The sequence below is a fragment of the Tetrao urogallus genome (genome assembly GCF_951394365.1).
Source record: "Tetrao urogallus genome assembly, chromosome: 3".
NCBI lineage: Eukaryota > Metazoa > Chordata > Aves > Galliformes > Phasianidae > Tetrao > Tetrao urogallus.
This window is the reverse complement of record NC_136815.1, coordinates 69,518,314-69,536,090: the sequence shown is the minus strand read 5'-3', so window position 1 is coordinate 69,536,090 and position 17,777 is coordinate 69,518,314. Positions and strand designations below refer to the sequence as shown.

General features: G+C 37.3%; 1 protein-coding gene across 2 annotated transcripts in view; it reads left to right on the top strand.

Moving 5' to 3' along the window:
* The window catches only part of CTNND2 (catenin delta 2), a gene marked incomplete at both ends in the record, with an annotated part of 505,693 nt that overhangs the window by 360,796 nt on the left and 127,120 nt on the right, over positions 1-17,777 (top strand). For both annotated transcript variants that reach the window (XM_079533797.1, XM_079533798.1), the window contains one exon: positions 9,347-9,560. In XM_079533797.1, the coding sequence (XP_079389923.1) occupies positions 9,347-9,560 (214 nt within the window). The remainder of the gene's footprint in view (positions 1-9,346; positions 9,561-17,777) is intronic.

Below are 17,777 nucleotides of genomic sequence, written 5' to 3'. Positions count from 1 at the left end.
TTTTTTATGTAAAGAAAAGTGTGAGTTATCTTGTTTATCTTCACTAGGAATTTGATTATAAGAATGATAGGATGTTCTTAAGTGAAGTGTATATGAAGAAATTTTCTCCCCAAGAATAAATGTAATCATTCATACTCAAAAAGATTCTTAATTCCTTTCTAATACGAGAGAGTAAATGATCCAAACCCTTGGCATTAATCCTCATTCTTTTCATTTAACTACAGACAATGGTAGATCACTGCTTGATCACTGCCTATGACTTTTGCATCCTAAATTAATATTGCTGTTGTATTATCTGTAAAATGCACACTGATGGACCTTCTTTAATTCTGTGCCTTTCAGACTGCTTTAAAAAGGATAGACCACGAATATAAAGCAATTAATTACAGTACCTTCTGGAGGCATTGGCTTGTATGTATCATTTCTAATATGTGTTTGAATCACATCTCCAGTGACTCAAAAGCTGAGAAACTTGTTTAATGCAAGTCACTATGGATCTGTTTCGTTTAGCAGATGCCGGTTTTGAGAGAGGACTTGAAAATCATATTCATTATACTTTTGCATTCAGATAAGCACATTAGGTCAGCTCTGTGCCTGCAGTTTGGAGTGTTATTTGAATGATCCCATTAATGCTTGATGTTCAGTTTTAGAACAGGATGCTTGTGTAGGCGTACAAATTATTTGGTTTTATGAGTAGCAGGGTAAACTACGTTACTATACTTAACTTGTGTCTTGCCATAGATTTTTCTTAGTTGTAAAAATTAAATCTTGCTAAAGCCGTGATTTATAATAGGCACAGCCTTCCTACTGAGGGTGAAAAACAAACTGCATCACAGCACAGAATACATTAAGGCTTACTGACTGAACAACATGTTTATTCATACCATCTCAGGGCAATTTTAGAACAAGATTTTGAGTCTCCTTCTGTTGGAACATGTTTTTCAGTCTTTGTTAACCCCACGCATAGATTACAGAATTTGAAGAGGTCACTGAAAGGACACAGGGATAAACAAATGTATACTTGGTAACAGAAATATGAGGGCTGTTATGGCAGAAGAGGTTGAACCTTCCCGCTTGTATTCCATTCCATTTTGTTGCCATGTGACAGATGGCAGAAGAAGGGCAGTCTGACAGAACGAGGTCTGACATGAGAGTGCAGTTGGAGCAAAGGTGTGTCATTGAATTCCTCCATGTGGAAAAAAACTGACATTCATTGATGCTTGTTGAACATTCATGAAGACCATTAGTGGGTGTGAGCACAGTGAGGCGGTGGGTGGTGCATTTCAGCAGTGATGACAGTGACAGTGGTCACCTCCACGGGTGCAGATTTTTACGAGTGCAGCATGAGGGCTCTTTTTTGTAGTTGGCAAAAATGCCCAGCTAATAGTGGTTGATGTATTGAAAAATAGTGTTTTGAATTTGCTCTATCAAACAGTGTTCTTGTGCTCTTTGTTGTAGTTTCCATGGAAATAAATAGTAGGCATTATGTTCAGAGTAACCAGTGTAGAGTATCCACTCCCAGATGGAAAGCTTCTAATACTGACCCTGTGCTTTGAGTCCTCATGTATCACATAACCATTCCTCCAAATAACTACATGATTTCTTAAGGCACAGAAAAGAAATTCCCTTCCTTTTCAGTGTGCTGCAGTTTAGCATGCAGAGAACAATTCTTATTTGACTTAAACCAGTATACCATGTATGTACTAGTGGTTGAATTTATTTAAGTTATGCCTGTTCACAGCTTTATGTCACCTCGATATTTGATCAAACAAGTCCTAAGTGGCAGTTCTGCAAAACTGTTCTTAAATGGGACTGAAATCCAAACCCTGATTTAGGTTCCTTAAACAAATTAGACTTCTGAGCTAATGCAGCAATTTGCATAACATTCCACTTTATTTTAGGATGAAATTGCTCAGCACTTTTTTAAACTTGTAGCAAATTACTTTGCTAATGAGACTAAATTGTTCTGTGATGTTACAGGTAAATTGGTCTGTAATAAATCTCACATGTGTTTGCAATGTAAGGATTTTGTATTGTCTACCTACTGCTCCATAGCCTTTTAAGAAAAAATAGTGGAGAGAAATGAAAGTTTAAACCGGTATATCTCTCATAAGAGTATTACTGTCCTAAATATTATTCCCTTATCCTGCTTTGGAGATTTTTCTCTAATTCAAGCCCATTAACTTTTATGAATCAGCCTTCTGAGGAGTCCTGACACTAATTAGCAAAGAGGCTGCCTGCCTTCCAAAACCACACATTTAAGTGTTTTTTCTGCTTTTATGAAAGTTGTTTTAATAATATAAAAAAGGGCAAAGATATATAATGGAAGTAGAATGGAGTGGGAAAATCGAGGTATGTAATATTTTTATGGGTGTGGTCAAGTTGCTGTGCAGGCATTGGCTTCTTGGATTGATCTGAAAGGAAGCACCAATTTCCTTAACTGCTTGTAGCTGAGGAATGTCCCAAACACTGTGCTGCCAGTCACTGTTTAAAAATGCTCTTGGCATTTGATTCTGCTTTCTCTCATCCATGGAACAGAATTGTTGGCAATCCATTTGTGTGTGAAATCATAAGCAGTTATTTTGCTAGCTAGAAAGCCTTTTCCAGAATCTAAGTATGAATTAAATGAATTATTACTAAAAATTTCAAGAACTGGTGTTCAAATTAACTTCATTTTTAACTTGGGATCTATTGTGTATATGCCATTACTTGTGCTAACAGTCAATTGTATGTTGGTTGTTGCATACACATAGTGGTATTGCAAATAATTGTGCATATTTAAACACTTAGATTTTGATATACTGAGACATGCTTTCTTAACAATGGAAATGTCACTGAAAAAGTGGCAAATGATGCATTGTGTCATGTCAATTAAATTGATGATGGGTATCTGTGATGTATCAAAAAGCATGCTAAATTTCTTCCACATCCTTTGGATGAAGAGTCAATCAAATTGTTAGGAAAAATGCTGAAAGTAAGCATTTAGCCATGAATTCATCTTTGCATTGGGACTGTGAAGCTGTTAATGGCCGAACATTTAGCTTGTTGGGAAGAAGAGATTGTAATATATTACAAACACACTTTATCACCCTGTTAGTCTATGATTTTGTCACTTATTCTTAATCCACCTCTCTTTCCATTATATTTTACTTTGTGAGGCATTGGCAGTCAGAATTAAATACAGTTCCAGTTATATTTACTGGTAAATGTGAAGAATATCTCAATATCTCAGATGCCCACTTACTGAGTATAAATAGAAAAGAAAGGGTGTTTTGATTTCTGCCACTGCAGTATTTTTAGACAGTGTTGGAATGCTTTCTTATCTAACAGTTTTTCTGCTAAACTGGTTAAAATCTGAAGCATTTTTTTTCTTTTTTTTTTTTTTTACTGTTGACAAGAATAGAATAATTTTTATTTGAGCATTCATTGGAGTTCAAAACAATAGTAATACTGAAAACACCTACCTCCTATTTGCTTTGCCTTTGCTCTGCTGTTGCAGTGCCATAATCAACAGCCAGATTCAAGGACTGGTGTTCTGATGCCTTGATATGAGGAAAGATGACTCACATGTAAAAGCACGTATCCTGCTCAAGCTGACAGTCTTGGTTATCTTCACTTTTAGGGCAGACCTTCCCTTTCCCCAGGGAAGCAAGCCGTAGAGCTTTCACATTCAATTGTTGGACTTCAAATAGTGAGCCTGGAGGAATAGTGTGGATTCTGTGCTGAATCGGTGGCAGGTAGCATGTTTTGTCAATTAAGGTCACGGGCTGTTATGCCATTACTTCTTACACCTGACAATAATTCATTTTCAAGTTGTGATATCATTTGTACAAGATTTGGCATATATTTATCACGAAAAATAACTAGGAAATTAAGAAGGCTGCAAATATCCTACAATACTTTTTAGTTTTTTCTTTTCCCTTAGGCATTCATAAATTGTTCTTCTGTCAGTTATAGTCATTCAGAAAATATTCTTTGACCCAGAGTAGACTTGAAAAGAATAAAGGCAGTGTTTAACCAGTGTTAAGAAGAGTTACAGTGTTACAGTGTTAAGTGTAAAGAAGAGCAGGAAGATGACGCTGTAAGCTATAGATCCAGTCATCTGTCCCAAAGGGAGCTAACGTATGTAGGGGGCATATTTTTTGAATGTAGCTCTTTGTTTGATCCACTGACTCTAGTATATCTTTGTAAGAGGACTACTTGAATGCCACATGAGCTACCTCCTCCTGATGGAGGAATTGGTATTAATGGTGTTTGGAGTTATCAGGACTGAACTCAGTCTGCTGATTGTAAATGGAGCAGGACAAGTTATGGCATTGCATAAGATGGACATTTCTCCTTTAGATTAGGTTAAGGAGCCAACTGAAGATTTTTCTTGTTTATGTCCATCAGTGAATGTGATACAAGGCTGAAAATATAATCTTATGTATCAAATTAGGAAAGCAAGCTGTCAAGTAATTCATATGCTAAAATCATGCAGTCATCAAGGGAGTCTGTATTGATTCAGACGTATTATCAATGTATTATTGACTTGTTTTTCCTAGTGCATATGCTTCAGGCTGGTCACGTGTCTCCTTGCAGATTAAATATCTAACAGTCCACGGTCATGGAAAATTTGTTGTGGTAAACAACACTGAACTATTCTTGAGCTCTGAAACAATATTCACTGATTAATTGTCAGGTTTGAAACTTATAAACTACATTTCTCAAAAGCTCTTTGCATGAGACATCCATATTTTCCTACTTAGGAACATAGATAACTTCACTACCTCCAGCAAATGTCTGAACACATACAATCATACAATCATAGAACCCTTAGAGTTGGAAGGAACCTCTGAAGGCCCTCTCGTCCAATCGCCCTGCAGTGAACAGGGACACCACAGCTAGATCAGGTTGCCCAGGGCCTGATCCGGCCTCACCTTGAAAGCCTCCAGGGATGGGGCATCAACCACACCTCAAGTCCAAATTCACCTTATGTCTGCATAGTGTGGATACACGTATGTTCTCAGATGTGCTGGAAAAACAAACTCTGTATGAGGCCAGAGAAGAAGACTCTGATATATCACACTGACATTAATTAGATAGATCTGCCTGTGAATCAGAAAGTCTGGCATCTTTTCTTCTTCTGCGTCTCTGAGTACTGGCACAGTGCGACCTGACCTGAGCCGATCAAGTGCTTCTCGTCAGCAAACATTAACATTAATGGAGGCTCAGCTTTAAAAGCAAAGTTTAAAATCTTCCTGGAAGAGAGAAAATAAAAAAAATTAAAAAATAGGATTCATTAGAGGAAAACAGCTTTGTACCTTATTACGTGGAAAAAATTTCTTGAAAAAATTCATGGCATCTCCGTTCTATCCAGTTTTGTTTTGATCAGTGTAGATTTACACTGAGTGGTTATTAGGAAAGCAGAATCAATTCAGACTTGTGGATGATGACATTTCTGGTCTCTGCTAGGAACTGTCATACACTGTCATGCGATGGGCAAAGAGTGCAACCTGTTGTATTTATTAACAACTGCCTACCATCATCTTCTGAAGAAATACAGAAAATATTTGTAAGGAGAAAAATGGGGAACTGCGTTCAGAAACGAGGTATACTTGGATTAGAAGAGGCATTTGAGAAACACTGTAACAGAGATTCACCCAACATTTTTATTACCTCCTGGATGATCAGCTTGACAGAGAAAAGGGAACAGTTTATTCAAGGAAGAATGAACTTTATGATTTGAATGGCTGAACTCAGTTGTGCTGCAGAACATGAGAGTAATTCTTTTGACTTCACTACTGACTACTCTGGAATTGAGCTGAGTGAGGACAGTTTTTTCTCCTGTATTCTCTGATAACTTGGTAGTATGCTGATTATTTGGTCGCAGTAGGCAAGCGGGTGTCGCTGTATTCTGTTTTATTTTTCTCCTAGATGCAGCACAGCAGTAGCTACTAATGTGTCAATAGGTACTACATTAAGAATGATTCCACAGAAAGACAGGAGAGAGACAGAACAATCTATCAGAAGTCCTTTAGGTGGGTGGGATTTGATGCCTCACTGATGTAATTGCTGTTTATCCGCCTATCTGAGTATTCTTGGCAAAGACATTTGGCAGTAGCTCTGTTGAGCTCATTTGAGTCCTGGCAACTTCTCTCCACTCGGAATCTGCCCCAAGAAACTCAATAGGTCAGAATTCTTCTCCAGGCCGTTGTAACTCCATAAAGAACTTGAAATAATTTCATTTTCTTTGCCTAAGTTTCTGCAAATGTGAATAGGTTCTGTTAACAGTCATCACCATCTATGTGAGGCATAGTTCAACCTGCTGAAGAACGCAGCAATAATTAGCTATGTAATAAGTGATGGAAATACAAAGACATGGTGAGACTTCTAGGGAAGTGCTACTGAAAAAGCAAAAACAAAGCAACGCGATAGCCCAGATAGAGAAAAGCATTGATAACTAAGGTCCTAGTTCTAAAGAATCAGCTGCATTGCTGTACTTGCAATAGTAGCTACTTTACCAAGTGCATGGGAACTGTTGAGTCACAGCCTGAACCACTGATTGATCACCTGAGGCAAGCACTGAGTCAGCCCTAGGAGCACAGGTGAAGGCAATTCAGCTGTTTGACCAGGAGGGGTGGAGCCGGGCTGCACCTCTCCTAGACCCATGTAAGGGCTGACTGCCCCTGGGGAAGGATCTCTTTCTGAAGGTCTCTTCTCTGTGGAGTCTTTTCTGCAAACTAGATCTTTGGATGCAGGTTACCATTCCTTCCCTGTTTATTTCTTTTCCTGTTTTCATCACAATAGTCTTTTCAGCTGTAACACCAAGGATGTGAGTTTGGAAATTCAATGGAAGTTGGCAAAATAATGTTTATTTTTCTAATGTGCTAATAGGATCTTTCTTCAGTAGAATTTAAGAGAATTTGTCAGGTTAGGTGTAGTGTTACATAATATCAGTTTCATTTTTGTTGTATTGCCCTTATTTTTTCTTGATGAAAATATATTTGAGATAAATACTTAATGTCCTTGCTTTTAAGAAAGTATCCTTGAATGACTTCAGTCTACTGACAACTTCATACTCCTGGGAGCTAATACTGCTGAGCTGTGAGTTACCACAACTGAAAAGAGACGGTGTAGCTCAAAATACCTTTTAACTGTGACAGAAGCAGACGTTTTCACCTAGAAAGATAGCAGAGGATAGGGAAACATGTCAACTGAGAGCACCCACAGCAGTAACTCTGAAGGAGCCTGAGATGTCATTTGACTGGTCACTAGGAAATGACAAATGGGGAGCTTGTACAGATGTTATCTGGAGAGTGTGTGAAACAAGGCATGCACCTTGGGAGCAGGGCAAGGCCAGGCTCTGGTGTGTGGGGAAAACTGCACAGGCACAGCTTGCCTCAGAGCACTGGCAGAGCCTTTTTCTGCTTCGGATGCTTTGCAGCACACAAAAGGATTTTTGCCACGTAGTTCGTATTTTTTCTCATTCCTCTCATAATTCATATTTTTTTTATTTTTGCTGTTGAAGCAATTAAAATGTTCAGTCAGCGTACTGTGTTTTAAAAATCTAAAACACAGAGATAGGTGGGCATGTTTGTATTTTGTCATTCCTGATACTACTCATCGTTCCAGAACAAATTGTATATTTTTTAACTGCATTCTGTTTTCCATCAGATCTTGTCTTGTTTATCTGGTAGAAGTGTGAAGCTCCGTGATTGGTTCACTTTTTGCAGAACTGAAGCTTAAATTTTTGTTTCTAGTCTCTTTCAGTAAATGTCATCTATTTTGTCGTGTAGGTGGCTTTTCATGTGGTATGCTTGATTTTTGAAAATCTGGTAGGGATGGGAATTAAATGTATTTCAGACCAAGGATTAAATGGTGGTAGATTGGAGAGGAAGAGGAAAAAAAAAAAAAAAAAAAAAAATCAAGCAAATAGCACTCCACTGCTCCCATCATTACCAACACCTAACTCTTCCCAGATAAATCTGATTAATTATTCCTGGCTTGGAACACAACATGTAGTTGCAAAGTCATCCTGTTCACATTGGTGAAGTTTTGATCCGCAGCACATTTTCTCTTTGAAATCTTTTTCTGGTTACTGAACTGAAGGATATCAGCGTTTCTCTGAGCAATAGAAGCACAGGCTCTTCTTGACTGTACCAGTGTCTGCTCACAGCTCTGCACTTCCACTGGCTGCTATAGCCTTCCAAGCGACCAGCACACTACTCAGAAGGTTGGACTTGATGAGTAGAACTCTGATTTTAAAAATGTCCCCTTTCCCTGCAGTTTTGAAAGTACCCTGTAGCTGCCTCCTTTCTAATGTCCCAGTCAAAATATTACTTGAGGTGGTAAAATGGCCAGGTAAGTTCCTGGATTGCTTTGAGTTTTCACCAGCAACGCACTTAGTGAGAGAATTTTTGACAGAGATGTGTATATAGCCTAGTTGAAATTAAAGTATTGTGCTCCTTGCATGTTAGTTGTGCATCAGTCTTGTGTCTCATAATTAGACTCAAGTATATTTACTATTTTTAGAGAGGTAATGCCAGAGTACCCTCTAGCTGGATTTGTTGCAGAATATTTTGAAATAAGCTGTTCTTGATATCCTTGACATCCTTGATCATTTAACTTTTTTTCTCTTAATGACAGAATGATAGTTTATATAAGATGGTACGTTCAAAACTTACTATCTAGGACACCTTAGGAATGAATAAGATTTCTTGTTTTAAATTGCTTCAGGGTCCACCTCTAAATTAATAGAATGAATTCCCCTTGATTTGTCCATTTTACCTTTCTTTATGTTTCTGCAGACTTCCTTCTCTTGGCCTTTAAATTTCACTTGCAAGACTTTTTTTCCAATTTTAATGCTAAAACATCGTCTCAGGTGTTGTAGTAGCTGCTCACAAATTTGAGTTAACTGCAGAAGGAAGGGCTCCTGGTAACTTTATTGAGTAAAGTTTTTGGTGGTTTTTTTTTCATGTGCAGCAATCTCATGCTCTTTTCTTACAGTGCTTATGCTCTCTAACTTATGATCTATTACAGTCTGAAACAGGTTTCTCCAGCGTAGGAGAAGCCCATGACAAGCCAAACTTGCTGAACCTTGAGAAATCTTGCAGAGGCAAGCAACAGTTTTGGCTAACTTCTGACTGCTTTTACGGAGGTTGAAGTTTGTCCCTGTATGGTTATGTTGCCACAAAAAAAGTAATACTAGAATTCAAATGGATGTAATGTAGCAGCTTTGTGAGACTGCCAGCATACCTTTACTGGAGTATACCCTCCATAAGCCAGAGCTTAATTAAACTAGGTAACATATATACCACTGGTTTTTATTTCCTAATGTTATGGTTATCGTTTTGGCCTGTTTCAGATAAGAAGACAAGGCGGAATACAATTACTGGTGGACCTATTGGACCATCGGATGACTGAAGTCCACCGTAGTGCCTGTGGAGCTTTGAGAAATTTGGTATATGGGAAGGCAAATGATGACAACAAAATAGCTCTGAAAAACTGTGGTGGTATTCCAGCTTTAGTACGGTTACTCCGCAAGACTACAGATTTGGAAATCAGAGAACTGGTCACAGGTTTGAACCTTTCCCTATCTTTTGTTCAAGTTCTATGTAGACCCTACAAGCACAGTTCTGTGATGCGTGTCAGTAGCTCCATCAATAACTTTTTTTAACTATTGTCTTCCTCACAGTAGCAAAACACTTCCAAGCCTTCTGAATGTGTGTAATATAGAAATAGCTTTATTTGATATTATGCTGTCTATGTACTAGAGTGGGCATGGTTTCCAGATGGAGTTCCTGCTTATTTTGTTCTTGCTTAGCCATGAATGTCTGTGCAGGAGATGTACTCCATGCATGGCTGTGACTTTTTTGGGGTGCAGAATTCTACCATCAGCTGTACTCTGCTCCTCATCGTGTCTCATGTAGGGCTGTGGATGTAGAAGTCAGCGTTCATTGAATGCTCTTAGAAACTGTTATGCAATTCCTGTGTATCTTATACAGGGAAAATGGTGGTGGTGGTGGTGGTGTTTAATTTTCTTACAGTTTTGATAGGAAAGTGAACAACATGCTGGAGAGATGAACTGTATACTCTTCTGAAGCTTTTTACTCTAAAATTTGATAACAATGTGAGTGATGTATTTCAGATAAAAGGGAAGCAGGTAGTGGTAAAGTCTATTTCTTTTCTTGATAGTATAAAAACCATCCTTTCTGAGATTGTCCAGGGTGTTTTTCCCTAATGAAATTTAAGTTTATTTTTTCAAAAATGCTCCCAAACAGTACCAGTCGGAAACATTTGGAGATTCCTTTCTCCTAAACCACCCTAATTAAAATGCAAAACAAAAGATAGATGGCTTTCTTTTGATTTTTTTTTTTTTTTCCATGTAGTGATTTCATTATATTTGATTGCTAACATCAATGCGGTAATTAATTTAATGCTACAAGTTTAAAAAAAAAAAAAAAAATCTTAATATCTTTTAATTATCCTATTTTACAGTGCCTGTATTTTCATTATTATTTTTCCTCTATAGTATATGAGAAAAGTTCTTATCTTTGTCATAGCATTGCCAGAGTACACACCATCATCCAGTTTCTGCAGAAATTACTTAACCTGGTGGGTCAGGCCCAGGTTGATAAGATTGCCATCCACTGGTTGATTCCAGATTCTGAACAAACTTCACTGTGTTTATTAAATGAGAAGTAATGTATTTGATTTTGTTTCTTAGTTACAATACCTATCAGCTCACACTTGTTAGGCAGGATTAATAGCATTGAGATGTTGGGCTACACATGCTCTGTTGGAATCTCCTGCAGAGTGACAGAATTACTGGCAGATGTAATGAAATGTAACCACTATTTCAGATACAGTGTACTTACTAGTCTTGTTATGTTGTCTCTGCCCTAGCTCTAGGGAACATTATGCTTTTTTTTGTTCTGAGTAGTAAGTGGCAAACACTTAATGAACATCAGCAGTACACTTCAGTGGCTTGTTTCGGTGGCAGCTTCCTTGCTGTCTGTACACTATACATTAGGCTATAGGTCATTTAAAAAGGGATAATAGGCTACAGTTTATATTCCTTCCATTACACAATATCTTGTTAATTTTTCCTGAATTCCAGCAGAAAGAATGAATGTGCTGAATGCCCTCAAATTGCTACTGCCAAGCAGTTTAGGTACTATCAGTGGTAGGAACCAGGCTGAATACAGCTAGATGCAGCTAAGGGGGATGTTTAGTATCAGGAGAGCTGGACATCTGTGAAAGGAGTGCATGGTGAGATGACTTTGAGGAATAGAATCAAACCTGGTAGCTCAGGAGGGCCCACCTGTGTGTTTTGTGGGGTTTTTCTTGTTTGTGTTGTTTTACTTTTAAGCCCAGCAGGCTGTTGCTTGCACTGGCTATGTTTGTGCATTCTGGAATGCAGATTGCTAGCACTGGCTTTGAAAATGAAATTCTGATGGTGATACTCTGGAAAGCTCCTTTCAAAAGCAGTGCTCATAGCTGCACCTCTCATCTTGTGCCTCTTTAAAAACATGCTGGAATTTGTGCATCGACACCAGTTATCCTTTTTTTGACAAGCATGGTAGTATGACTGCTACCCCAGTTAAATTCCTTACCTCTGTTTTTTCTGGGGAAGGAAGGGTGTCTGCAGCAGCTGCCTCAGGAATAAGAAATATTTAACTTAGTGGTGGGCAGAAGGGAAAATAAAAACTTCTCCCACTTCCTGTCAGCTTTCTTGAGTTGAGGTGGCAGGAGGATAATTATTTCAATAGTGCCACTGTAGCCTGAAGGAAATACAGAGAAAATAATAGCAAATGTGTGTTTTAATAGTAAACATACTGCCTTGAGCCTTTCAAGCCCATGTTCATTCTGCATCCTGTCTACACAAAAGCTGGTTTTGTTTGTTAGTTCCAGAGAGAGCACAAAGTTCCTGCCTTAAGAATTCATGTGGGCTGTGTCACCACAGCCTCTAAATATTCCTCATGCATTTGTCCTCCGTGTGCTCCTCTTGGGTGGAGAAGTATCATTATCTCAGTTCTACAGATGGGGAACTGAGCCTATCAAGTCTAAATGACCTGTCCAGAAATCCAGCAAGACGAAGGTGTGAATCATTTTGAGTAGGCACTTAGCTGTGAGGAAAAAAATATGGGCAGAAAATGTTTTTAGCAGCTCAATTTATCTGAATAGTAGTGAAGCATTCACTGCCTGCTTCAAGTACTGTGAAGCACATGCCCGCCAAGGTGAAAGTTATGATATTTTTTCTTCCCTCCAACATGCACATATTCTTCCTTTTTGTTCCTTCTCTCTGAGGAGCTTAGAGTTTCAATTTCCAGCTATCTCAAGACTGGTTTTGGAAGGGTACTTAAACCTGCAAAGCAGCTTTCTATTCTAGTAGCTTCTTGCTTTTCAACATTGCCTTTAACACCATGAATGTTTTCTTCCTTTTTCTTCAGCTCCTAGGCTGAAGCTGTGAGAGAAGTGTGGTGCCTAGCTGCTATGAAATGAAGTGACATTAATATCCATTAAATACATCTGGAAATATTGAAAGGTTTCTCTTCCAGAAACACTTCTATAGTCACTGTGGGGTTTTATGCTTGAAGAACCTGAATAAAGTAACTGAGGTAGACCAATGGATATTGGTTTTCTCAGCAGACCTGAGGAGAAGGATTTGGGGATGTTGGTTGATAAAAGACACAACGTGAGCTGGCAGTATGCACTTGCAGCCCAGAATGCCAACCATGTACTCGGTTGCATCAAGAGAAGTGTGACCAGCAGGTCAAGGGAGGTGATTCTGCTCCTTTACTCTGCTCTTGTGAGACCCCACCTAGAATACTGTGTCCATTTCTGGAGCCCCAAACACAAGAAGAACATGGAGTTCCTGGAGCAGGTCCAGAGGATCAATGGACTAGAGCACCTCCCCTATCAGTATGGGCTCTGAGAGCTGGGGTTCTTCAGCCTGGAGAAGAGAAGGCTCTGGGGGACCTTATAGTGGCATTCCAGTACCTGAAGGGGGGCTACATGAAAGCTGGGGAGGGGGACTTTTTGTAAGGGCAGGCAGCAACAGGACATGGGGAAATGGCTTTAAACTGGAAGAGGGTAGATTTGGACTAGATATTTGGAAGAAATTCTTTACTGTGAGGGTGGTGAGACACTGGAACAGGTTGTCCAGTGAGGATGTGGATGTCCGCTCCCTCAAAGTGCTCGAGGCTGGGCTAGATGGGGCTTTGAGCAACCTGATCCAGTGGGAGGTGTCCCTGCCTATAGCGGGGGGGCTGGAACTAGATGATCTTAAAGGTCCCTTCTAACTGAAACCATTCTATGATTCTGTATAAATGCTATATAGAAGTGAATGTTCTGAGAGAAATAAGAGTTTTCATCAGGGCCTACAGTGAGGAATCTGCAACCTCTGACCATTTCCAGAGACTCGAGGAGTCTTGTTTCATGTAAATATGTAAATGAAAAGAATTCCATGTAATCTGAATGCACCACAACTGATTTCGATGTTTTTTTCAGCCCTGCCCTGTGTTACTATTTTCTAGAATAGCTCCTGTTAATGGGAGCCTTTTATTTTAGAATAATTAAATGCTAACACTTTTCTAACAAATGTAAATAAAAGAGAACACAGTGCAAAATTAGAACAGATTCTGCAGATGGTAGAAAAATGTTTTCACTCTTTATTAATGAAAATGTTTAGCTGATCATGACTCAGCTTTCCTTCCCTGAGTTACAGTTAATTATGAACTCTTCCACAAATTTCTATTTTAGCATTCTTATATCTGGTTTATTATCAGGGGAAAAATAAAAACCAATGTGTAAAAATAAGATGTGCTAGCAAGATTAATCCAGTTGATTCCTTTTGAGAAGGTGAGGTAAAGCAGCATTTGGTAGATTCATGCTACCCTTGCTCCTCGGCTACAACAGCTACACCTGATGACTGGTTGCCTGTTTCAGAGCAATTTGAACTCTTTTCATTTTGGCAAACAAAATCTGTAACAAATGGGAGCACAGATTATACTACTTGAGGAATAAGCTAACTGAATTAGAAACACCTCAATTTAAACAGGTCCATTCTGTGACTGTACCTCAATTTTTCAAACTGTATATATTGTATTTAACCGAAAGTAAAAATTATACGCTTTTAGAAAGCACATGATAAAAAACAAAGCTTTAAGTAATTACAGGGAAGATTTTTTTTTTTTATGCTGACAATCATCTTGATGCTTATTTTGATTGACGTTAAGATGTCAAAGATCTAATTATTGTCTGTGGAAAGCATATAAATTGTAAAGATCAGAGTTTTACCCTCAACATCTAAAAATCATGAACTGTTTAATACTGCACATATATACTATATAGAAAGGTGTGTGTAGTCTCAGTATATTTCGTTCACATTTATGTTGAATCTAAAAAACACATTACATTGTTGCAATAAGTAGGAAAAAAAAAAAAAGAACTCGTGTACCTATATTTCTTCCAAATAATCACTCATCTCCAAACGTGATTAAACCACAGTATGGTTGAACATGACATTTTTTTCATTTACTTAATGGATCTTGGTCATATCTGTGTTGACTGTTTCAACTGTGGCTTAGTTAGATTTTTTTTTTTTTTTTTGCTTGATTTGTCTACAGTCATACCTCATCTCATGCAATATTATGTTGTGGTTTTGTGCTTTCTGTTGCCTTTTTACAACTTACATGATATTTATAACAAGATATTTTGTAAACTTACTGGTAGTCTGGTAGTCTGCTGAAAGCGCCTATATGTTGTCCTACTTATATATATGTGAGTTCATATCACTTATAAGTAGATATATAAATCTCTGGCATGTTGGTCAGGAAGTTCCAAAAGGTCCCTTTGAGTCTCTCATGTATCTTTACTAATCAGTTTAATAGCGAGTTAATGAGCCTGCAGTGATGTGTAAAGCAAGTTTAAGGGAGTAGTCTATTTAAATGAATCTTTTGGCTGATCTCGGTGAAAGATATATTGTGATTATTTTTTTTAGCTAATTCTGGACAGTTCTTTAGAATTTTTAACTTCCTAGTACAATGACAATTCATCTATCGAGGGTTCCCATAGTCAATAACATTTAATAGTATTATGGGAAAAAAAAAAAGTATTTAAGATCTTAAAGCAATTTATCAATTCAGTAGTTCTCTGAAAAAGTACCTTTGATATTAGCTCAGTTATTGGAACATATAAACACAGATATGACTTTTTATTGTGATGAAAATGTAACTTTTAGAGGTACCAACTATTGGTAGCCCTATTGCTATTCATCTGGATCTGAAGATGATTAAAGGGTGTTTCATCTCACTCTCAGGAGATATTCCCACAGACATAAGTAAAGAAGAGTTAGTAACATTATTATTTTTCATTTATATAGTTCTAAATATCCCAATTATATCCTTTTCTTCAGATTTTATATTAAATATTCTGGTTCAATGTTGTGTATTAAATGACCCAGTTACTGATTATATTCAAAAGCTGTTAAGAAAAAAACAAAGATAAGGAAGCTTGGCCAGTGAAAGATCAAAATTTTCACTTTTTGATGTTTAATGTAAAAGGATAGGTGGGAAGAGATATATGAAGCAGTGTGCTTTTGGAACCAAAGAGAAGACTTCAGCATTACTGTATACTAAAAATTAGATCATAAAGATATGGCTTAGGTTCAAATACGTATGGTATTATAAAAAAAAAAAACTTTTCAAACTGAAAATCTGAAAAGCTGTGGACGTGCTTTATTATTATGATTGTATATATGATATATGATATATATGTATATATATATATGTATATATGATTATATTTATTATTATGATTGTGTTACCATGGTAATAGCATGGCTACAAGGTCAACATAAATTTGTTTCACAGTAGGCTTTAGCTAAGTAAGACTGCCAACTATCATTTGGGGCTCATAATTATAGTTAAAGAAAGTGGAAGAAAGGAATCAATGAAGAAAGTACACAAATACCTTTTAAGATGCAACTTGGTGAATTAGCTTCTTCTCCACCACCATGAACCAATCTCTTTCTCCTGTCAATCAAGGAAATTAGAATGTTTACATGTAGAAGTAGGTAACTACTAGATTAAAGCACAGCTTTCAGAAGTGCCTGTTTTGATTTGGGCAATAAAAGGCATTAATTCATTTTTTGTTTAGTTTTTCCTCTGCAGATATGTAAATTCCTGTAATAATTTGAAACAAGCGCTTAGAGGAACTAAAGCTCAGTAATAGGTGACTTACAAACTTTGTTCACCTTTACACCTGGAAAGATTGAGGAGAAAAACAAAACATGAAAAAGACTTTTAAAATTTTCTTAGGAATACTTTTTAACTTTTTTCCATATTAATCTTATAATAATATTAACACATCTCAACTCTATCTGCTTAGTCACTTAAATTTGCTTGTATGTTTAAATTCTAAATACATTTTCTTCAGAAGAGCTACTTGAACAATACTGTTTCTTGTCTTTCTTACTGTTTTATTAAATTGATTAAATGTAGGTACAATTTTCTAGTAAAATCGGTTTTGAAACTGGATTAAGTCTTTTGTGCTAATACACTCTTGGTGTTTTAAATGAGACTTGTTTTCAACATTAGTAAAATTATGTATTCACTCACATTGGATGAAAGCCACTGGTTGAGTAAAGAATTACACGCTATAGTTTTACCAGTATTTCTTCTCTAAAAGCACAAAGAACTTTCTATTTCACAGTGTTACCAAGCTATTTACTCTGTCTCATTTGTTGTAGTCAAGGTATTCTTCAGCTTCTTTGTGTTTTGGGTTTCATATAAAATGCCAAATCCTGCCAGTCTTGGATTACTGTAAAAACATGTTTCACCCCATAGCTGAAACTTTGCATATCATAGTTCCTGCTTCTTATTGTTATGCTTAAAATCATATTAGGGGGAGAAAGGAAAACCAAAGGTTTCTTCTGTGTAGGAGAAGTTATTGCTACAACTATCTTGTTACGTATGCACCAAACAATTATGTTAAGTTAAACAAAAATAAAACAAATAAAGGATTAGGTGCACTGTTTTCAGGAGTGGTTGTTAGTTAACTGAGTTAAGATTCCAGCTTTGAACAACCCTGGCAAGGTTAGTAGAAGCCTTCTAGACTATTGCTAGCAGTGACAACAGGATGGCTAATAGGCTACAGGGCTACTCTGTTTTGCCACCCTAGTGAGAAATTCCTTTCAGCTTTTACAGTGTCTTCAAAGACTGTTATTGCATCAGCAAAGGAAAATACCTGGACTATCTTCTTGTATTTTTACAAAGTCCTTTTATTTCACAGTCAGTAGATGTGCTTTACCAACACACAGCTAGCTGTACAGTCTGGTAATATTTAAATTTTACATGTTTTCGTCATCTACAAAAAAACACTGTGAACATTTCTAGAAACATAGGAGTGAATTACGAACAAATTCGAGGGAGGAATTCCTTGGATATTCCTATGAACCTGTCATGCCACCACTTACTGTGCCATGAATCTTCTTGGTCTTGACAAGCCATTGTTCTCACTAATGGAGGGAGGAGAGGGCAGTGCTGCTCGTGCTTTAAGTTGTTGTGATGGCAATTTCCATCCTGTAGGCTACAGCACTGCCAATCAATCAATTGCAGTGCCATTCAAAACACATTCTGTTTGTAGCTCATCTGAAATGGCAAAGCTAAAAGTAATTTAATAAATTGTGTAATTTTGCTTCAGAAATGATGCTGTCTGATCAAATAACACTTATGCAAACAGTATTGACAGTTTCAGTGGAATCATTTTCTACAAAATCTACTACAATTTAC